Raw genomic sequence first — 24,937 nt, 5'->3', positions numbered from 1 at the left:
AATCACTCGGCTGATCCATCTCTCTACAGGCCTGGTTACCATGACGTTTGTTGTGGATATTCATGGTCCCCACAGGGAGCTTCCTCATGCTTTCAGTGACCCCCCTGAACCTTCCTCTAGCGCCATCACCAGGCTGTTGTTGCCATTTCTGGACCAGAAGGATCAGAATCTAATGGGCAGATTGAAATGTAAATTTCTGAGCACATTCATAATCCCCAGGTTGATGAGCCCTTTTGATTTTTTTCTTCATTTAAATCACCAAAAGGCCATAGGACAAACTTTATCTTCAGACTTTATAAATACTTATAGCAACATTATGCTGAGAGAAAGAAGAAGTAACAATGTATGATTTATTATAGCTGTTAGAAAGATAAGAAAAAAAAGCTTAAATCACACCATTCATAGCATTTATAATCAGTTTTTCATCTTTGCGACTGTCCTTAAACGCATCATCTGTGCCGAATGCTTCGGTCAAAACTAAACACTTTGTCAGTTTTTATTCTTGCTTCTACAGACAAACTCCAAATCCCCCTTCCTCACTCATTACTGTTTTGTGAAGTTTGAGAAAGAAAGATGGGCGCTTTTTCCAAACTACTTCACTGTCATTGAAAACTATTACGAAAAGCTAAAACATGCTCTGCTTGATCAGTCAACACCGCTGCAGAAAATACTTTTTTGAATCTTCTAGTCGGGATTATGCTGTTTCTGAAGGTTTGCAGGACAGGTTAATAATGTTTCTCATTATAAAATGAAGTTATGTTTAAGAAGCATACTCTCTTTTCTTTAGTAGCCAAGTACAAAGTGCTAATGCAAAGTGTAGCTGCCTTAGAGTCGGTAAATGTAATAATTTAGTATTGTTAGTACAATAATTCAAAGTTAAACATATAAAAATGTTTTGCAGTTTAGCATAAATAGGATTAAGTATGTGTAACATTTAAAAATGTGTGGAACTAATGTTGGAGAACTACAGGGAGAGGCAGGTCGTTGTTTAGAAGAAGAAGAAGAAGAAGAATTCCTTTATTTGTCCCGCAATAATGTCAAGACCTGCAAAGCTGAATGTTTTAGTTCTTACTCCCTTTCAGTTAACAAGGCCAATGGGGCAGAGAGAAGAATTAAATGTTGTTACAAACACATAACATAACATATAGATGTCATCAGTATAGCAATGACACGGCAAACCAACGTGTAATGTGCCCTAAAGGGAGTGCGTAGAGGAAGAATATGACAGGCCCAAGAAGTGAGCCTTGAGGAACTCCACAGATCCGAAGATCTGTCAGAGACTTTGAGGAGATGCTATGTGGATCAACACACACAGCGTCACAATTGAGTGACATCTTGGATCTGAAAACCATCAAGCATATACTGTATAATGTATGAACAAAGACTCCAATCACACACTAAACCTTATCAAATGAGACAGTTTTATCTGAGGAACAAAGTAAGAAAAGCATAGACCAGTTTGTGTTTTTGTTCCGGAGTTGATGCTCATTTCACAGAACATCACAACATCCGTGTCAGGTTGTAAAAAAGCTGCTCCGTAACTAAAACACTGCAGCTCCAATCACAGCACCATCTGTCTTTCACGCTGCATCTTAGCATCAAATCAAACCCTGACGTGCTCGCCGAGTGCGGTGGAGCGTCAGCTGACTGCCTGCAGAGTCGAGTGAAGGATGTGTAAAGTGTAAATGTCAGAGCGCTCTAACCTGCTGCTCTCCCAGCTCTCTCTTCAGTCTGTTCTGCCACTGCAGCGCCTGCATCACGATCGCCTCCCACCTCCTTTCCAGGTTGATTGACAGCAGCTGCAGGGCCTCCCGATGCTGCTCCGCCTCTGGGCCCACCTCCGCCATGGGGCCCGACTGTCCCAGCGGTGGGGATTGCAGAAACAGTTTTGTCAGAATTATAAAGGCTATTATCATACTAATCATATGATTAAATTTTAAGAATGTAGCAATATCACTCCTCTCTTAAAGGTTAAGCTGTCTCGTGGGGTTTTGTCACTGAGGACGTTTACATACACACTAATATTCCACTAGTATTCCCAATACGTAAGAATTCAGTTTGGATATGGCAAATGCAGAATTTTCAGAGCCTGTAAACACAAAAAGCAATGAGTCTACAGTTTGTATTCTTGCAAACATCACAACGCCGACCTTTCCAAGAAGGTGACTAAAGGAATGAAAGAGGGAGGTTGTGTTTGCACGGTTCAACACTTTGAAAAAATGAGTGGAATATCAGTGGCATAAACAGCTCAGTAGGAATAGTGTCTTTTTTGGTAGTAAGGGGAAAAACCTGAATATTTTGTGCATTTAATAATGTTAATAATAATAATAATAAAAACAATAATAATAATGATAATAAATAATAATAATAATAAACTTATAGAGCACATTTCATACAAAATGCAGCTCAAAGTGTATTTATACTGTAGGTGGCACAAAAGAAGAACAGTGCTTATATCATTGAAAATTTAAGTAATACATTTAAAACAATAAACAAACAGTTAAAGGAACTAAAGTGACAAGTAAGCAGTAGAATAAAAATAGAATAAAAAATGCCTGGAATCAAATGTCTTAAAAACTAGGTGTTCAAGACATTGTGTTAAAAACAATGGCTTGGTTAAAAAGATGTTTTTAGGTCAGGGGTTCCATTATATGAGAAAAAAAGCTGCATCTCCAAATTTCTTCTGGGTTATGGTTGATTGTACAAGCTGTACAAGAGGCCCAACTCCTACTGCAGCAAACATCCCCCAATCCATGACATGACATTGTTAAAGTTTAATTTTTTTGGGTTTGATGGGAAACATTATGTTCAGAATCCGACTACGAACGACTGAACCTAAAGTGTCTAAAGTCAGTTTAATTGTGAGGAGAAAGTGTCAGGGTCCAGATCTAAACCCCATAGAGAATCTCTGGAAAATCCTTGGCAATAAAGTAATGTCTCAGAAACCCACTCCCGTTAGTGAACTGTGGAAGAGACTGAGTCAGAATGGACCAAGATCAAAGCAGAGCAGTGTCAGCAACTGGTGATGTCCTGTGGGTTCAGATGTGCTGAAGTCATTTAAAGCTGTGGCCTCTACACTTCCTGTTCATTTTTGAATGACACAATCTGACACAATAATCAAGGTTTGGTTTAAAAAAAAGGATATTCTATCAAATTATGAACAATACAAAATATCAGTATTTCAGAAAAAATCAAGAATTAATACTTTGCTCTCTTATTTTGATATCCAGTGTATATGGTGGTTTTATTTCCTGAGTAAAACCCTGCTCTGGTGTTACCAGAGTACCAGTACCAAGCAGTATCGCAACTTCCTTTTTGCACCCAGATCTAGAAAACAATTTGTACATGTGTATGATTCTGTGATCTTTGATTTAGTGTGGTGTGTGATTGGCCCACTGCAGCAGCTACCACTCACACAGTCTGAGGTGTATTTGAGTATCAAATGACTGAAAAAGAAAAGTCCTCTATTGGTAAATCAGTACCACTTGAAGGGTCCTGGCATGGGTATCGTCTTTTTTTTAATTAAATGACAACCTTCCCTAACTAACGAATAAGGTGTCATTGAAAAACTTATTTGATTCTGTCAGTCATGATGAGGTAAATGTGTTTTTGGTGCCCACCTGGCTCTGTTGCAGCAGCTTCTGGCACAGTTTGAGAACAGAGGAGACTCCTCTGCGTCGGGCTCGAACCTCTGAACATAGAGACTGGAAGGTGACAAAGAAAAAGAGAAAGAGAGAAGGTCAACAAAACGATATTCAGATATTCAAATGATACAAAACAAGCATTATCCAGCTAACTTTAAGCTCATGAAACACCTTCCATCTGCTGTTCCTGTCGCTGTTGTGATGCCTTTCACAATTCTAGCTTGTCTTTCAATAAACAGAAATGCAAGAAGACAATTCTGTTCAATAAGGGAATATTACTGGCATTTCACTTCCAACTGCGAGTAAAGAGATAAGATACACTGTTGACTTGTTGACAACCTTTTTGATCATCTGACGACTCGTTTCACAGATCTGAGCTATTCATTTGGTGAGTAAAATATTATTATTATTGAAAAAAAGGATTGGACAAAACTATAGATATAAGACCAAGGTTGAGGGAAGAAAGGAGAACAGACAGTAGCTGAATCTGTGTCTGTTTGACTGGTCCACAGTTTGGTGCAGTTAAATTCAGGTCATTCATAACAATTAATTAACATAAAGTCAAATTCAGCAAACAGATCCTTGATCAGCAGTAACAGTGCATAAAATAAATGACAACAGCCAATCTCCCCCTCTGCTGCTGTCCAATAAATGCAAAATAAGGGGGAAAAAGAAACACAAGGATTGGCAGTGCCTATTATAAATCACTATATGCTGATGAGTTTCCACACCCAAAGGTCAGTGAGTGTGTGTGTGTTTGCATGTTTTGAGTGTTTACTCATGCAGGCGTGTGCACGTGTGTGTGTGTGTGTGTGTGTGTGTGTGCATGTATTTCTGAGTGTGTGAGGGGACAGCCTTACTCTGCAGCAGGGACCAAACACGTCCAAGCCCCAAACTATTTATGCTAATCCTGCCCGCTCACTGAAAAGCACTTCCTTTACATTTTCTTTACATTTTTCCAATAAATATTAAACACTATTACAATGAAATGGGATTCTCTTACTCTCTCTCTCTCTCTCTTTTCTGCACACGCACACGCACACGCACACGCACACACACACACAGACACACACACACACACACACACACACACACACACACACTCTGCCTCACTCTCACACACACTCACTCAACTCTTCTGTCTTTCATCTCCTCGCTCCCGCTCTCTTCAGTTTAGCATATTTGTGGCTCTCCTATTGTCTAAACAGGAGATGGGGATGCAGAATACAGCAGACAGGATCAAGAGGACAAGCCCGGTGTGTGTTTGTGAGGTTTGCAGATAAATTTATTCCAAACAGGAGGTGTGTATTACGTTGAAGGAGGAGGCTTCGAAACAACAACAAAACGACTGAGTGATACTCGCTCTGCGCCAAATAACTGCAGCAGACAGCGTGGAGCGAGCACAGGAAGATGAATTAAACTAGACTGAAGCTGGAACAATAATTCTGCCTGTTAAAGAGTCGGAGGACGACGGTCGTAAACTCTAAAATCTGCTCGCTCTAACTTCAATAGCTGAAAGTCTCAGCTGAGAAATATGTTTTACTATAAATATGAGGTGAAAAGTTCTTCACGACAGCCACTGAGAGGTGAAGAAGACAAGAACTGTTGATCCACTTGGTAATATAACAACTCTAACAGCAAACATGGCAACAAATATTATCACAGCTTAACAGGAGACTGAAATGATTTGCTTTAATATATAATCAATACAGCTGCACAGGCCTCCCAATGGCTGCCACCCAAAGAGGATTTGTACACAGTTTTCCACCGACTTAACATGACTACATTTATTTTGAACTTGGCTCTGAGCGCTGCTGAAACACTTCTGATTCACAGCAACACTGTGGGTGGAGGCGTCTGTAGACTCTGAAGCTGCGTCCACTGGTTGGATTAAAAATGCCAGAAACCGAAACAGTGACACAAACCTGTCATCAACTGACTGATAAGTGATGTTCAGATCACTGCAGCTGTACAGCAGGCTTTTCGTGGTCGTCGGCGTTACACTGTGTGTCATTTCACTTTTTTTTTAAATAAATAAAACCCACTTGATTGATTTTTGCGTATCAGTATCTTTCTGTGTGCACAGCAGCAGACTAGCAAGACGATGGGGGAGGATTTGGTGTCAAAGCGAAAAATGAAAGATTATCAGTGTTTTCCTGCAAGATTCATTTGTGGCTAACAGGGGAAAACACAAGCTGCCTCCAGAGCTAAGCTCCACGCCGCCACGCCAACTATGGTCTGCACTGCCCGCTTGGTTAACATCATACTCATATATAGTCTATGGCTAACACGGGCGCCAAAAGGGAACCTACCGAAACAAGCTGAGCAACAAAATCTGCAGTGTAGAGGCTCGACACAGCCGTGGTGCATTTGCGGTTTAATTGGTAAAACCAGTGCTGTCGTGAGTTTAATAACCTGCATCACTACTGTACGGATAGTTTTTAGTTGACTTATATAAATACAATGTATTCTCATCGATGTTTTTGTATGATGACTTACAAAATAGGATATTTGACTGTATTTACGTGGCAGTTAAGTTTACCCTCCAAAACGACGATAAGAACTAAAGGTTGTGGTTTGTCTTAGTTCTTCCTGGGCACGAAAACCGGTCCTCCACTAGCAGCGGTATGGGGAAATGTTATGCGTCATGCACACTAACGACACAATATGTATTTTGCCTGCCAGTTTCATGCTGCTCCAAGATTGTATAGAATTACAATCTTTGCAAATGTTGTATGGCGACGTTAATTCATTCAGGACATTTGTTGGCACAAGAGTTTACCTGAGAAATGAATGTGGACAAGAAAACCTCTGTGAGGGGACCATGAGAAAATGGCCTTGAAGTGTGAATTTACTGTATGTATTTTGGCTTTCATTTAGTATAAATACTGATGGGTATCGTATTTGTCATCATTATCAGTGTCATGATTGCAGTTTGGGCAGCATCAGACAGCAAAAGTCTTTTCCCTGAGAGTTTATTTTCAGACAGAGAGGAGAAAGAGAGAATCCTAAGTCTCTATTGTTTCTGCACTGCTGGTTTTTATGCACTGATCCCCCCCTCTCTCTTTCTCTTTCTCTCTCCGGCGGGTCGAGCCTGGTTGGGCCCGTATTGACTCAGAGGGCTCTACAGACACAGTCGGACAAATATTTGCTAAAAAGCTTTTCTTCCAAAATTCATGGAAAGCCATAGAGTGGCTGCAGAGGAAGAGAAAGAGACGGAGGATGTAGAGTACGCAGGGATGAGATGGACAGAAAAGCTGGAAACAAGTGAGAGACAGGTTCAACGGAGAGGTAGTGTGGAGAGACAGACAGAGGAGAGAGATACAGTAGAAGATTAAAGTGAGTTACAAAGAAACTGGGAGATAAAGGAGGATAGACATGATAAAAGACAGACATCAGCAGAAAGAAAGAAAAAGACAAGTGACAACAAGCAAGAGAAACAGGAAAGTGAATCTGGGAAATAAGAGTGGGACTCCTAAAAACGAATCAACAAAACGTCTTCATTTTTAATGGTTTATGCAGAAAAAAGGGTGCTCAGGGTTGTATCTCTAATTTTTGCAGACAATGTTTTGATCTGTTTGGTCCAGAACAATGAAAAGAGTACGCATTGTTGCCTTTTAGTTACTGCCCGGTTCATGTTCAAGCTGACTTTTTACCAACAAACCTAGAGCTGTAGACATACAGTATGACTGACATGTGAGTGGACAGTTTCAGGGATGTCATCCTGCATCAAGAGGCTTTATGAGGCAATTTCAGACCAAACAGTTCTGAGGCGTCTCTGAGAGGATGTGCTCACTGAGAAGAACCCAAGAACCACTTACCTTAAAAGCTTTTTTTCTTTTTGCATTCACACCGGCACTAGAAACGCTGAAGCAACGTTAGCTGGCTATTCCGTCTCTGGTAGTGAACTAGCCGTCTGTTACGCTCATTTTCTGTAGCCAGTGTAGCATGAAAGTATGGTGGAATTAGCAGGCTGGCTAGCTAAGTAGTGGATGGCTGGCTAGTAGTTCTTCGCGTGAGAAGAAAGATAACAAAGAGTCCCTCAAAATGGCGTTCTAAGAACTACGATCATTCCCAGTTTTTGCGGGGCAGATAAAATCAAATCCACATGCACAAAATCCAACTTGGATGACTGACAGAACGTGGTGCACCACTTTACTGCTTCATATGTGTACATTCATGTTATATTCATGTTCACAAGGGATATATGATTATGTGCGTTATCTGTTGAGATACTTCAGACAGAGCACGTTCGGTTCAGTATCCGCACCGGAGTTTGATTGACAGCATTCCACCATCATAAACAAACAGGACCAAACGGGTAAAGGCACCAGAGTTTGTTTAAACAGGACCAAACAGGTTAGGTGTGAAAGTATCTTTGGGTCATGAGTGAGAGCAAGATGAAGCACGAGATCCACAGGTGCATTGGTGCCAATGCCAGTGTTGTTCCAAACTGTTCAGGACTAAAGAAATTAGAATACAAGTCGCCAAAACTTTCTTGCCAAGGTGTTTGGCACATCCTTAAAGACAGGGAGAGGGACTTCCAGAAGTAGAACCACTGCTCCATGTTGAAAGACACCAGTTGAAGACTTTCAGAATCTGATCAGGGTTTCTCTTGATCGCAGCAGATCAGGGAAAAGCTTAAGGCATTTCACATCCCATTGGGAAACGCCCTGAATCTTTGGAGGAGCAGCTGGAGAATGCAGTTAGAAATAAGGTGTCTTACTGATAGAGCTTTTGCAATCTGGGAAGACCGTGGAATTCTCTATATACAGCATTTTTACATTAATGGAACATTGCCAACCTTTAGTACCTGACAATGCACGCACTACTGGCACTCGAGACTGAGGTGTGGCAGTCAGTTTTGCAACGTGTCTGCATGCCATTGATTTGTGCCCATCACAGGTCCACTGGTCTAAAAGCAAACTGACCCGCATCTATCCTGTCACTAGGGCTGGGCATTATGGACAAAATCCTATATTCCAGTATGAGTCATTTTATATGACGGTATTTTTCAAATAAATTAAATAAAGGCTTAAAATAACCATACTTACTACTGCACATTTGATTCATTTTTTTCTTTTCTTTTGAACATGAATTTCCATTCCTTACAAAGAGAAAACTGGGGCGGCACGGTGATGTGGTGGTTAGCACTGTTGCCTCACAGCAAGAGGGTTCCTGTGTGTGTCCCCCTTCTGTGTGTGGCCCTTCACGCATGTGTTAGGTTAATTGATGACTCTAAATTGCCCTTAAGTGTGAATGGTTGTCTGTCTCCGTTTGTCTCTATGTGCCCTGCGATAGAATGGCGTCCTGTCCAGGGTTTACCCTGCCTCACGCCCGATGTCAGCTGGGATCAGTCCCTGATAGGGACAAGCAGTTGAAGATGGATGGATGAATGGATGGACACTGTATATATACACTATGTATATATTTGATTATATTTATGTTATGTACAAAGTTTTTATTTGCTGACCCACTACTGCTGTTACAAAATAATTTCCCAGTCTGGGATCATTAAAGTAATACTATTCTATTCTATTCACTTTTACTTCAGTGTCATAATAGTGCAAATATCTAGTACACACTGAAGTTCTTGCAGAGTCTTTTGCAAAAGACTCTTCCAACTTCTTTTATTCTAGAGGTGCTGCTTTTAATTTTCGGGATTGTGGACGATCTGCATATTTTTTGGCTTTCATCATACTGCTGGGCATGCATCATGCTTGCACAGTACCGTTTTCTGTTCAAAGAACTTCCACACCATTGAAGTGGCAGGCTTTTCTAGTTCTTGTAGTAACACTATCACTTACCTCCTCCATATTTTCAGCCATCCTGTCTTCAAATTAGGTGCAGGTTATGTGACGTGCCAGCGCAGTGGCTGAATAGCCAAAGTTTCTTCTTCTGAAAACTGTCTTGCAGCTAAGCACTCTGCTGCAGGGCCCTGTGTGGCGCAACGGTGGAACTGTATTGTAGTGGAATTGCAGAGACGCTGAGGGACAGCTTACTCTTGGACAAATCTCTCCCTGTAGACACATTTAGTGGCCGTCCACGTATTTCTTAGTTTGGCCTTTCATCCACACAAGTTTTTTGTAACTGGAGTCCAGGGTAAACTTTTTCCGAAAGTCCGGTTTTAGCAGTGTCGTGTGGACAGGAATTTCTTGTTTACACTGTTTGACGTCACATTGTGCAACAGTAAACAGTAAGTTGTATCCATGGAAACTTGTGGATTACTCTAGACGTGACCAGCATTTTAAATTCATGAGTGACAGAAGTAACTCAATTTCCCTGTCAGTCCACAAGAAGGCATCTGCCCGGCGTCAGGTGGATTTTTCCCGCCTTGTGATTGGCTTAAATGGCCTTCCTGTTAGGAGTGATATCGCCATCTACTGCTTTGGCATGTGCATGACATTGTTTGAGGTGGATTTTGTGGTGGAGATATTTTTTATCACAACGATGGTGTGAACGGGATTTTTTTTTAACCAGGGGCCATAAATGTTCAGTTACCACCAAATACCCGTGTTCGTGTGAACTAGGCCTTAAACTGTCGATGGTATGATACCGTCATACCGCCCAGCCCTACCTGACACTGATCCAAATTGTGATAAACGTCACTGAGGACCAGTCAAACTCGGCCACGTGTTTCGGACATGACCCACCTTATCTTTATTTTGGTGTGTCTTTGACTCACTCTCAGCCATCACATCTGCATCAACATCCACCCCTAAACCTTAGTTGAGCTTGTGCTCCTTCCTTGGCCAGCCAAAAAATGGATGGATGAACGTTTTTTAGTTGAACAAATCGGGGGGTTCTTTGAGTCATCATTACAGCTTTACAAGTACCAGAGAAAATCTGCCGTGAACCCTCATTTCTCTAAGGGTGTAATGTGGTTTCCGTCTTCGGTGTGTGTCGTTTCTCTACATGGTCAAATTCAAGGTCGACCAACAGGAGACACACAAAAAGAACAAGTGATGCCTTTATCTCCTCATTTGTTTTCTCTCTATCTCTTCATGTGTTTCTCCGTCTGTCACTCAACATCCTCTTTCAGGAAAGGGGTGACCGACTCGGGATAAACAAAAAGAAGAGGATCTGATTTCTCCTTTCTTTAATTCCCCCTTCGCTTTTTCCTTCTTCTTTTCACTCTCAAGCTTGATCTCTCTTTCTCTCTCCCACTCCATCCGCCCTCTATCTTTCTCATTCTTAAGTCCCCCTCTCCTAAAAACAAAATCCTCTTAACTCTCCTCCACCTCCTCATCTCCACAATCTAATTACCGAGACCTGCCGTGAAGAGAGAGGGATGAAGGGAGGGAGGGAGGGATGGAGCGAGAGAAGGCAGGGAGGGAGGAGAGGATAGAGGATAGAGGAGAGTGGAGGTTGTTAGTGTGGTTGCTATGCCATTGTTTTTAAACGATAAAGTAATTTGAAATGAGAGCGAAACACAAGTCTAGAACCGGGCAACTTTTAAAATAAGTTTATTCAAGTGCTCATACAACAACTGAGGACATTAGGACTGAGAAAGACAGCTGAGAGAAAGGACGAGAAAGAAAGAGGACAAGGACAAAGTGTAAAGTGAGTAGAAGCAGAAAAAAAGAGAGGGAAAGAGAAGGAGATTTTTGGTTGCTTGTGCGGTGACCCAGTGGATATTTCAATCAATTACCATTAATTAGAAATCTCTGATTAATTCTATTTGTTGATTAAGTCAATTAAAACCACAAGCACTCGTTATCGCACAACGAGCCTAATGAATTCCTGTCGACAATTTGTTCCCACACACGTATTCCCTCTGCTCCTGCTAATACCGCCTACAGCTAGCCAAACTTTGTCGTTTGCATACTCTTCCCCATCTCTCCCTCTTTTCTCTCCCCCTCTCCCTCCTCGCCTGACATTTCTCTCTCTCTCTCTCTCTCTCTCTCATCCATTTTGTCCTCTTCTCTTCTCTGCTCTCAATCCCTTCCTTGTTATCTCCGGGTTACTTCTTAATTTCTTTGTTCCAGTTTCTTCTATCTGTCCAGCAGAATTTTATTTAAAACAAATGCAGAAGTTACAACGCGACCAAACTTCTGCCTGCCGAAGTTTGTTCAAGAGCACCTTGACAGTCTTGACAGAATGTTCAAGAAATCACTTCCTTCAGGGTTTGGAAAGCATAAATCTTTCACTCGCAACCTTGTCCTCTAACCTGAAGGCTAGGCATTCCCAAACTGGGGGTCCAGGGACCTCACAGGGTCTCTCACAAACTGGAGGTACAGTAAACACGGCTGTACACTAAACCTCCCAAGACTTAAAGTTTTGTTTTGAATTGCCAGTGAAGAATCAAGGGGCAATTAAGAAACATGTTGTACTACTGTGCATGTTGTAGGAAATTTCAGTAGAATGAGTTAGTTGACATTAATTGATGTTTCGAGTAATCAGCAGTAATATGCTTTTATTCCCAAACATCTGCACATGAAGACAGAATAGAGTGTCAGCATTTCAAGAAAACCATTCAATGACAGTTTGTTTGTTTGATTGTTTGTTTGTCTGTGTGCCAGCATGATTGATTTTAATGAAACTAGCATGTGCCACGGAAGAAGCCATTACATTTTGGAGAGGATTGGAATCACAGGGCGGATACAGAAGTGATGTTTCACTTACTTTAACACTGCGAGATGTTGTGGCATTGGAATAATCAGAAAAATTAGTTACTGACAGGGACAATTCCCACTGTCTGTGCTCTCTGAGTGCTCTTCTAGTTTCTGTTTGGGATTTAAACAGCACTACAGTTCCCATCATGCTTTGGCTCATGTAAACAGGAAGTATAATGTTTCAGTCCATGTATCTTTTGGTAGTTGGATTTTCAATTCACAAACGGATATTTAAAAACAAGAAACGAGTGGTTATTTGATTTTCGGTTTAAATAACTAAAATCAAAATTGAATGAAAAGGCGTGTTATTTGATTTTCGTTTTGTAGTTATGATAACAAAAATTTAAATCACTACAAGACAAAAACGATAAAAACGACTTTTTTCACATTCTTTGACCATATGTTTCCATTTCCACAGTAAAGCAGCTGTGAGGACACTGCTGTGTCACAGAGGGATTTATGCTTCTTCTCTGATATTTGAACTTGTGACAACACCTGGTTCAGGTCCTGAGGGCTTTGACTGTTGGGAGTTGGGACTGGTTTGGTTCAAAAGTGCTGAATTCTATCTTTATGGCTTTTTGTTGTTGAAACGCTAGCCTGTTGTTGTTGTTGTTGCCATACCTACGGTAAACAAAAAAACTTATCACAACACATCGGTTACAGTTCTTCTGAAAGGTCTGACTGTTGTTGTTTGTAATAGGTTTTGTTCACAAACGCTGGTTTTCATGGCTTATTGTTGTTTGGAAGATTATAGCTAAGCTAATATAAGCTAAGGCAATGAAACAGCTTCTGTGGCCGTTTATCTAACATTAGTTATAGCTCTTAGTAAACAAATAAAGTATTATGGGCTGTCGTTCTGTATTTTATCCATATAATAATAATGGTACTCTGTCACTGACGTTACCTGAATGTTTACTGTAGCTATGGCAATAAAAACAAGCTAGCATTTCAACAACAATAAGCCATAAAGATAGAATTCAGCACTTTTGAACCAAACCAGTCCCAACTCCCAACAGTCAAAGCCCTCAGAACCTGAACCATGTGTTGTCTTTTTTTAGTATTTTAAACCGAAAATCCAATTACCACTCATTTTTTGTTTTTTAATATCTGTTTGTGAATTGAAAATCCAATGACCAAAAGATAAACGATCCTCTTCCCATGGCTACCTGTATTTGTTTAGTATATTTTGTGTCATGTTGCGTTAGCAGCTCTGGTCTCTTGGATTAAAGGCCTTTACACAGAGGGTGCATTTAAAAAAAAAAGAATACAATTAATTTGCGCATTAATGTATTTTGTGTCAAGAGTACTTGACCAAACGCAAATATATTATAATTAATAAAACAACAGTGAAGCTCCGTTGTCCGAATCGAACACAGCAAACGACATGCTGTTTGCTCATGGAGGAATTGTTGGGACTCTAACAAACAAACTGACTAACTAACTGACTAACTAACTAACTAACTAACTGACTAACTAACTAACTAACTAACTAACTAACTAACTAACTAACTAACTAACTAACTAACTAACTAACTAACGAACAAACTGACTAACTAACTAACTAACTAACTAACTAAGTAACTAACAAACTGACTAACTAACTAACTAACTAACCAACAAACTAACTAACAAACTGACTAACTAACAAACTGACTAACTAACTAACTAACGAACAAACTGACTAACTAACTAACTAACTAACTTACTAACTAACTAACTAACTAACTAAGTAACTAACAAACTGACTAACTAACTAACTAACTAACTAACTAACTAACTAACTAACTAACCAGATCCATTTCTTTCAATTCTTATATTTCACAATAAAATCACTGCAACAACACCTTGTACACATTGAGTCAAATCAGGTGGCGCTGAGTCTGATTTGAAGCAGGAAAAAAAAATGGCAGCTGTTCACAAACTTTCTCAAAGGACACTAAAATATGTTTCAGGTAATAAAAATATCTAAAAGGATGTCATCCTGGAGGTTTCTTCACCGGATGGAGAACTGAAGATATAATAATCGATACTGCACTGTATACACATACTGGCCCTCATTTATCAAATGAACGTACGGCAGAAAAACGTGCGTATGACCATTTCCAAGCAAACTTCGGCATTTATCAATTTGGACGTGAGCGGGAGCTACGATCAAATCTCACGTCAGGTCTGAGATTGTGTACGCAAATTTGAGCCTGTGGATTTGCGGTGCAGAACAGCAAAATCTGTCTGAAAATAATGAACAAACCTCAGCTGTCATTAAGCATAAGCAGTCACATATTAAGAACAGATCAAAACGGATTCTTAAAACGAATAAAAAAATAAGAATTGTGGTTGGAGCAATTGGTTGTACTCATGTGCGTCTGAAGGCACCATCCATGAATGATTACGCACTCATCAATCACAAAAACTACCACTCGATAAATGTACAGGTGATTTGTGATGCCAAGCTGTCGCTTTTAAACGTGGTGGCCAGGTGGCCAGGGGGGGACACACGATTCTTTTATATTTCAAAACAGCTCGGCTCCAGCCGCCAGCGACCCCGACAGGGACAAACGGTTGAAGATGAATGAATGAATGCGTTGGCACGCGGCTGCAGGAATGCGCACTGCAGAGCCAAAGTCATCTCCTAGGTAAGTGGCTACCCTCGATCAGGTATCAGATGATTAACATTTTGGTATGGTTCTTCTAGGTGACAAAGGTTATCCTCTAACGGAATACCTAATAACCCCGCTGGCAAACCCCGCTACAGAGCAGGAGCGCAGGTTCAGCAGTGTGCACACGCACACGGGTCACAGTGGAGCGCTGCTTCGGTTTGAATGCCCTCTGTTATTCTTTACCATACAGCGTTTTTATGGGCCCCTTTTATTCCACTCTTTAGACTGACAAAAAGCACATCTTTATTTTGCTCCATCTCGGATGTCAGGATGCCGATCTCTGTGTCGGAAAAGTTTCTTTCCGTACCAGCGTTCTTCCTCTCCATGTTTGACTTCAGTGAGTGAGGCCTCCGAAACAGGAATATTTAAGGGCTTAACATGTTAATGATGATCGAATTCAGCCGCCGCATTTATCAAGGCCCGCTCATTCGTACGCTGAGATTGGTCGGATACGTATGCTTCATAAATCACACGTGGGTCCTGTCGTACGACCAATTCTGCGCCCAGATCTGCGCCCTTTTTCACGCAAGATTGATAAACTAGGGCCACTGTATTTATCTCAGGATGGATTTATAACCTGAGGATGAATATATATCAAAGTGTATGTAGGACCTCAGTGACCGTCAGTTCTTTAAAAATTATCAGAATTTTCTTTGATGATGTGCTTTGGATCATTTTATAAGACTTCTTCTAATAGGTCACACGACATTATGCAGTAAAACTTGATGCCCTGCCTCCACTGACCCAGAAGCCATCTGTTACCCGGTCCACGGTTTTAACATCACATATAAATGGGGTCTGAGAGTCAGTCGGCTTCTTTAAAGGGCTTTTAGAGCAATTCACTGAAAATGGAAGCAGACAATAAAGTAAGATGTACCTCTCCCACTCACTTCACCGCCGTGTTGTGACATTTATGGTGAAAAACTTGGCAACCTGGATGCATTAACATATCAATTTAGTACTCTGACAAAATGAGAGCTCGACTCCAGAGTGACAAATTAATGTTTCCATTTTTGGATTTTTCTCCAGGATGACTCATGAGGAGGTCAGAGGTCACACGGCCCCTGAAAGTCGGAAAGGAAATAAACAATGTGAAGTGACACATTATTTTAAAAATGATAAACAGATAAACGCATAGCACATGACTGAAGCATTTTACATCCTCAATCCCATTATCCTTGTGATAACAACCACAAACTCCAAATACTACTTTTAGTCTTGAAATACTACTGTTTTTAGTTTTAAAATACTACAACCTTTAGTCTTGAAATACTGTGACTTTTAGTCTCGAAATAGTACAACCTTTTGTCTTGAAATACTACGACCTTCAGTCTAGAAATACTGTGACTTTTAGTCTTGAAATACTACGACCTTTAGTCTTGAAATACTACGACATTTAGTCTTGAAATACTACAACCTTTAGTCTTGAAATACTACGACCTTTAGTCTTGACATACTACGACATTTAGTCTTGAAATACTACGACTTTAGTCTTGAAATACTACGACCTTTAGTCTTGACATACTACGACCTTTAGTCTTGAAATACTATGACTTTAGTCTTGAAATGCTACGACCTTTAGTCTTGAAATACTACGCATTTAGTCTTGAAATACTGTGACTTTTAGTCTTGAAATACTATGACCTTTAGTCTTGACATACTATGACCTTTAGTCTTGAAAGACTACGACTTTAGTCTTGAAATACTACAACATTTAGTCTTGAAATACTACGACTTTTAGTCTTGACATACTAAGACCTTTAGTCTTGAAATGCTACAACTTTAGTCTTGAAATCCTACGACTTTTAGTCTTGACATACTAAGACCTTTAGTCTTGAAATACTACGACCTTTAGTCTTGACATACTGTGACTTTTAGTCTTGAAAATACTACAACTTCTAGTCTTGAAATACTATGACTTTTAGTCTTGAAATACTACAACCTTTTAGTCTTGACATACTAAGACCTTTAGTCTTGAAATGCTACAACTTTAGTCTTGAAATACTACGACTTTTAGTCTTGACATACTAAGACCTTTAGTCTTGACATACTACGACCTTTAGTCTTGACATACTACGACATTTAGTCTTGAAATACTACGACTTTAGTCTTGAAATACTACGACCTTTAGTCTTGACATACTACAACCTTTAGTCTTGAAATACTACGACTTTAGTCTTGAAATACTACGACCTTTAGTCTTGTCATACTACAACCTTTAGTCTTGAAATACTACGACTTTAGTCTTGAAATACTACGACTTTTAGTCTTGACATACTAAGACCTTTAGTCTTGACATACTACAACCTTTAGTCTTGACATACTATGACATTTAGTCTTGAAATACTACGACTTTAGTCTTGAAATACTACGACCTTTAGTCTTGACATACTACGACCTTTAGTCTTGAAATACTACGACTTTAGTCTTGAAATACTACGACCTTTAGTCTTGAAATACTACGCATTTAGTCTTGAAATACTGTGACTTTTAGTCTTGAAATACTGTGACTTTAAGTCTTGACATACTACGACCTTTAGTCTTGAAATACTAAGACCTTTAGTCTTGAAATACTACAACCTTTAGTCTTGACATACTATGACCTTTAGTTTTGAAAGACTACGACTTTAGTCTTGAAATACTACAACATTTAGTATTGAAATACTACGACTTTTAGTCTTGACATACTAAGACCTTTAGTCTTGAAATGCTACAACTTTAGTCTTGAAATACTACGACTTTTAGTCTTGACATACTAAGACCTTTAGTCTTGAAATACTACGACCTTTAGTCTTGACATACTGTGACTTTTAGTCTTGAAAATACTACAACTTCTAGTCTTGAAATACTATGACTTTTAGTCTTGAAATACTACGACCTTTTAGTCTTGACATACTAAGACCTTTAGTCTTGAAATGCTACAACTTTAGTCTTGAAATACTACGACTTTTAGTCTTGACATACTAAGACCTTTAGTCTTGAAATACTACGACCTTTAGTCTTGAAATACTGTGACTTTTAGTCTTGAAAATACTACAACTTCTAGTCTTGAAATACTACGACCTTTAGTCTTGAAATACTACAACTTTAGTCTTGAAATACTGTGACTTTTTGTCTTGAAAATACTACGACTTTAGTCTTGAAATACTGTGACTTTTTGTCTTGAAAATACTACAACCTTTAGTCTTGAAAATACTACAACTTTTAGTCTTGAAATACTGTGACTTTTAGTCTTGAAACACTATGCTTTTAAGTCCTTAAATTGGGGCTGGGCATTGTTAAAAATTCGATTTTGATTTGTTAGGTAAGGATTCAATCCGACATCGATTTGATTCGAAATTGATTTGAATGCTTCAATATCGATTCAGTTTCAAGTAGAAATACACAAGCAAAAGTACCAGATCATTTTTTTAAAATAATTTTGTATTTAGTTTTATATCTTATGTAACGCCATGGTATCACTGAAAAATAATAAAACATGACACTGCTTTAACACTGAACTACAGTGCATGGCATGTAACTTGAATTATGTTTTTCTTTCTCTCATACTTGTTTTATTGTGCTTATGTTATATTTTCAGATGTTTTTTTGTTTCCAAGCGCTCTCGACATCCAACCATCACCATCATGTAAGAGCCATTCTCTCTGTCGATTTCAACAGCTGCAAAACCGCTGACTTTTTCTCTTCATACAGCTTCGGGACGGCGACTTCTGTCATGTGTTTGCATGTTGGTATGTCGTATCGTGGATCGAGCGTGTGTACCATCTTCTTAAAACCCTTGTTTTTGACGACACTGTACGGCCGCAGGTCCTTGCAAATGAAGACAGACTGTTATCTTCTGTGAGCGGGCAGAACCTGGTGCACAGAAGGGATCTGTCAAGTTGGGTTTGTTTTAAATCTGCGGATTAAGCCATGGGTTGTGCAGAATGTCTGCATCGTGTTGGCTCAGGTGGTTTCGCAGTTTTGTCAGGTTGCTACAATATTTAAGAACCGCCTGGCAAAACACCTTACTTTTATCTCTTTCCTGTGTTCCAGGTTTACATGGGAATACAAAATGAATCCACACTTGTGCTTTCAGATTTAAAGGCGCTGGCTTAACGCTGCTGCTACTCACTCCGGTCGCCATATTGTTATGGTTTGGTGTCGTGCGGCCCCCGTCCATACAGTGCGAATCATGCAAGGGTGTTGCTCACAGCGCCCCCACTAGCCAGGGGCTTGAATGGATTCAGAAGATTGTTGAATCGATATTGAAGTGCAGGGATAATAATCGCAATGCATTAATGAATTGATATTTATACCCACCCCTGCTTCAAATACTGGAACTTTTAGTCTAGAAATACTGTGACTTTCAGTGTTGAAATACTACGACTTTAAGTCTTGAAATACTACAACGTTTAGTCTTGAAATACTATGATCTTTAGTCTTGAAATACTACGACATTTAGTCTTGAAATACCACGACTTTAGTCTTGAAATACTACGACATTTAGTCTTGAAATACTACGACATTTAGTCTTGAAATACTACGACATTTAGTCTTGAAATACTACAACTTTAGTCTCAAAGTGTCAGAAAAACATGTGTTTCCATTTGTGACAATACATTTTGCAGCTGATGCAAGAGGCTTTTTAAAGACTTTATTTCTCCTCAGAAGGAGGAGAATTTTGTCCTTCAGTTTCCTTCAGTCAATCACAAACATTTAATATTAAAACATCTGGAGATATGTAGTTTTCACTGGATAGGACTGGGATGAAAAACTGCCCTGCCCAAAGCATGATGGGAACTGTAGTGCCAAAACTCAATCCAAATTAAAGTGCAGTAAGAAATCCAAGCCAAAACATGCAGTAACTCTGCTTTAAAAATTTCAGTTGTGTCATTTGATTAAAGGGAAAGTCTGTGCGGCCTTTACGTGAAAGTCAAAATGGATTACTGCTGACATCACTGGGTCTTATTGATTATTGTAAGTTATTAGCTGAAGTCCTTTTTGTCCCGCTCGACACACGCCGACGTCTCAGGGATGAAAGCTTTACTCTTAAAATATTCAGCAGCAGTAAACAAATGGAGGATATATGAAGTCTTTGTGAGTGAAAGCATTTACTGTTCTCACTAATGCAGCCGAGTGAACGCGCCGCGCACTGTTAAAACGCTGCTATCAATAAAATCCAATCTCCGTCTGTCTGTCTGCATTTCTCTGAATATTTGTCTTTTCAACTCTTTCCCTCGCCTGTCTCGTCCTCACTCCCTTTACAGGCTGTTCTCTCCCTCCCTCTCTCTTCCTTTACTGCTATCTTCTCTATCTCCATCTTTCACCTTGTCTCCATCTCTTGTTATGTCTCTGTCTTTTCTTGCTGTTTTAGCTGGCTCTACTTGTCTCTTTCTCCTTCATGTCTCCGAGGCTGCGTTTAGCTTTCTATCCCCACAGAAATAAATGTGAGGCTCTGAGTGGGTCAGTGGTTATCAGCCTCATAGATATGGGTGAGAAGGGATCGACCAGTAGGTTCAGACTGCTCCCGTTAGCTTGGTCAGGACTCTTCAGCATCAATTAACACTCTGGAGGTCCCCTAGTGAATTCACACAAAATTATAATACTAATAAAAATAATAACTTTTATTTATGTAGTACCTTTAAAAATAAAAGTTTACAAAGTGCTTTGACAGACAAAGTTAAGATGCAAACAAATATACACACATATATAGATCTTTGTAATATTGAAATTAAAGATAGGACACCTTTAAAGAAAAAAAAAACAAATAACTAAGATTAAATGAACCGGTGATGACGACATCACATGACAACAAGTCAATAAAAATGTGTTTTAAGAAGAAAATACTTGGTTAGGTTCAGACTAGATGGTGGTTTGGATTCAAATACTTACATTTGTGATAAATGTTACATAAAACTTAAACTTAAGTAGCTTAAGCGGCTTTCATGCTGCCGTGCATCAACCACCCTAACCCCCTACCTTCAAGAGCTTCTCCCAAAAAAGCTAAATGTTTTTAAAAGGGGCTCCTTACCATTAAGAGTTCAGCACTGTGAACTTGCTCCTGCCCCCGTGATCCAAACCACTTCATTCTCTACCGCCTGCCCTCACTGAAATGACTGGATGTGACGAGTTACCGTGCGCCAGTGTGAAAGCTGCTTTACGTCATTTTAAAAACAAACAAAAATGCTGCTATCCCGGGTAAAAGTGCTTTGTTTGTGTGACCCAATCACCACCCCGATCTTCCTTTCGTGGAATATCCCTGGTCATTTTGAATCTTTTTGTGGTGGTTTTGCGTCTATTTTTATGATGTTCCATCAAGGGTTGAGAAGATTATCTCTCTTCTGAAGCTACTTTTAAAAACCCACCTGATTATCTGAAAAAAATCTTCTGATACAAAGCAGAAAACTGGACTGTTGGCATTTTTCAATGTGATCGAACTAAACTGAAAACTATCAAATCAGTGTCCTGTTGTGGATGTTAGTAAGCCAAACCATTATTAGGTAACACCGTATATTAAGGTCCTTGTAATAAGCATTAGTGAATTGTAATAAGGGCCTTAATGAGTACTGAAAACATGTTCTTTTAATATTATTATGTGTGAATTATTTGCATTATAAAGAGATTTTAATCCAAATGACAATAAAAGGGACGGAATATCTCAACCTTTCTCTAATTTTTCATCCATCATTATCTCCATCGTTTGCATATTTAGCAGATTAAATTACAATTTTCTTCTCGTTTTTCTATTGTCATCTTTTCCCCATCCTCCTATCTTGGTGTTGTCTCTCCTGACCACTCTTTCTTCTCTCTCTCCTTGTCACTTGTTACAGCCGTCTCTCTCTCTCTCTCTGCCTCTATTCTCAGGACTTTCTTCTCTTTCCATCTCTATTCTGTGTTTTGATTCTTCTTCCTCATCTCCGCTCCTTTAAGCAGATGAAAGAGCCGAGTGTTTTCTTCTCCAGAAGATGAAAGTCTGATCGTGTTTGTTGGTGCCGTTACCGCAGCAACGTCTCACCTGCTTGCTCGCCTTCAACCCCTAACGAGCAACTCTTAACGAGAAAACACCTCTTCAAAACACTAACGGGCTCTCTCTCTCACACTCACTCACACACACACACACACACACACACACACACACACACACACACACACACACACACACACACACACACACACACACACACACACACACACACACACACACACACACACACACACACACACACAGAGCCTGTGTTCTTGGCAGGGAGTTGGTGGATCTTTAATCCTCATCATGCAGCAGGTATCGATATCAGAGCCTCGCTGTCACCTTCTATTAGCTGCCTGAGAGAAGCTGAGGGGGGTCATATACTGAGGGGAGGGAGCTGTACTTTAGCGTCTGTCACCATACAAACACACACACACACACACACACATACACACACACACACACATTCAGCACGTCGGACACATTCACATGAACACGAAGTAAACGCTGTTAAGCAATCAGCATGTGGATTCAGAGAGAAAGACTTCTGACAGTCTCTTCTGAGACGTAACACAGTGTTATCTTCAGCTGTCCAGGAAGTATATTGATAATCATGAGAGACATGTGGTGATCGTGATCTTCCCATCATGTGAGACAACAGGCCCCTGGGCACAGACATGTAAGAAGCACCCAACTCAATGTAGGAACAATACAACCAAAGAGTCAACTACATTTTATCGTCATTTTGTTTCTCTTTGTGCTAATTTTACATCGAATTTTACTACTTTCTCTTTTGTGGTGGTTTTGCACCTATTTTTAGTCATTTTGCATCGTTTTGGATGGTTTTGGATCTTTTTTTTAGTAATTCTGCATCTTTTTGTGGTGATTTTGCATCTATTTTTAGATATTTTATACTTCTATGTTGTTGTCTTGTTTCTCTGTGTGGTTATTTTATCATCTACATTTAATAATTATGTGTGTCTTTGACATCATTTTCAGTCATTTAGCATCTCTTTGTGGTCGTGTTGCATCTCTATCATAATTTTTTCTCTTTGTGGTCATTTTTGGACATTTTGTGTATACCGTATTTTTCGGATTAAAAGTCGCTCCGGAGTATAAGTCTCACCAGCCGAAAATGCAGAATAAAGAAGGAAAACAACATATATAAGTCGCACTTGAGTATAAGTCGCATTTTTTGGGGAAATTTATTTGATAAAATCCAACACCAAGAAACAACATTTCATCTTGAAAGGCAATTTAAACTAAAAATAGAATAGAGAACAACAGGCTGAATAAGTGTACATTATATGACGCATAAACAACGAACTGAGAACGTGCCTGGTATGTTAACGTAACATATTACGGTAATAGTCATTCCAATAACTATAACATATAGAACATACTATACGTTTACCAAACAACCTGTCACTCCTAATCACTAAATCCAATGAACTCTTCTTCCTCAGTGTCACTTCTGAACAACTCCGCCAACTCCAAGTAGCAGGTAGCATCTTTTTTTTCACAATGCACTTCTGCCATGACCCGCCCCCGCCGACTTTTGACTGGTTGACGTGTGTGTGTGACGATTGCTGATATACGCCTAGTCTCTTACGTGACTGAGATAAATAATGGCCCGTGCTATTGTTTGATATTTTACGGTAATGTGTTAATAATTTCACACATAAGTCGCTCCACAGTATAAGTCGCACCCCCGGCCAAACTATTAAAAAACTGCAACTTTTATTCTGAAAAATACGGTACTTGTGGTCATTATGAGGGGGTGTTTCAGCAACATCTGGCAAGGCCCCTATCAGATAACACAGTCTATGCATGGAGATAGTCTGTCTTAATACAACACTCACACTTTTTATTTGTTTTGAAGGAATAACTGTTTCATTTCATACTGGCTAGAGAGTGTTTACCTTTATGAAGCGACTGTCAGAGATGGAGGATCCTCATTCTGTGCAGAAATCAATCACAAAAAAACACATCAAGTATGTTTGTGTCCTGGCAGTTGGTTGCAGGTGCACTGCCATTCTTTTGTCCCGGCAACAATTCTACATGTGACTGCCATGAAATATCCGCAGCCCTGGCTGACTTCCCCCGAGGGTTTGGACTTCAGGATACTTACCCACTTTGATAATCCATCTTGCTTATCCGTTTAATCCACTTCACGGATGTTAAAATAAGGATGTTGAAACAGAGGAGCAGGTAAACAAAGAGGGGCAGGTGGGCTTAAATCATTTACATTTATTCATGCAGAAAATTTTGTCCAGAGCAACGTACAAATGAGGTTCAATCGGAGATCGAGGAGAGCTTTCGAGTGCCACGACACTCAGTTCATTTCCCACCTGACACAAGTGCCACGAGGCTCGCTGTGGGTGCATGAACTCATATAAGTGCAGAGCAAATGACAGAGCATGTTGGGCGAGTAAGAGGTACATTCTTCAAGTGATTTTTGAAGACAGAGAGGTGTTCAACTCAAGTTCAGTTAGAGGAGAGGAGTTTGGACTGAGTTTTCCTCGAAGGCAGGTCGACGACATAACCGAGCAAAGATCAATGGCGATGACGCTGCAGGATGAGAGCTGAAATAAGTCCCTGACGGTCAGGTACCAAGTGCGAGGTGTGTCCAGGTGTTCCAGATGACTTAAAAGCAAATTGCTGTCAAACAACCAAACAAGTGGAGTTCATGTGATTCGTCCCTGTTCACGGAAGAATCAAAGGATGTGTTTTGAATCATGAATGGTCCGAGGAAGGGCCAGATTCAAATCTCACAAACGGCAGGAGAAGGGAGAGCTGAAAATAGAAACGACTGAGGGAGGGAGCGCCTCAGATGATGAGGTGGGGGGGCCAGAGGGCAACGAACAGGACTGGAGGGGTCTGTAGGGGGATGAGGCCGGCCGTGGGTAACAAACAGTAGGGGAGGACAGCTTCATCTACTGTCAGCAGCGGGGGAGAGTGGGAGCAGCCGCACAGATAACGGTGAAAGATACGCAGCGAGGACGACGAGAGAAAGACGGGAGGATACACAGGAGAAGGAAGGGAAATAAAACAGCAAAAGAAGAGACGAAG

The 24,937-nt window shown here is 40.1% G+C and overlaps 1 protein-coding gene across 1 annotated transcript in view; it reads right to left on the bottom strand.

The window, feature by feature from the left end:
• The window catches only part of akap6 (A kinase (PRKA) anchor protein 6), a gene marked incomplete at its 5' end in the record, with an annotated part of 211,246 nt that overhangs the window by 18,049 nt on the left and 168,260 nt on the right, over window positions 1-24,937 (bottom strand). Inside the window, 2 exons of the mRNA XM_083924631.1 lie at window positions 1,704-1,856; window positions 3,621-3,704. Of these exons, the coding sequence (XP_083780757.1) occupies window positions 1,704-1,856; window positions 3,621-3,704 (237 nt within the window). The remainder of the gene's footprint in view (window positions 1-1,703; window positions 1,857-3,620; window positions 3,705-24,937) is intronic.

The sequence above is a fragment of the Echiichthys vipera genome, assembly GCF_963691815.1.
Source record: "Echiichthys vipera genome assembly, chromosome: 12".
Classification (NCBI taxonomy): domain Eukaryota; kingdom Metazoa; phylum Chordata; class Actinopteri; order Perciformes; family Trachinidae; genus Echiichthys; species Echiichthys vipera.
This window is presented reverse-complemented; position numbering and strand designations above follow the sequence as displayed.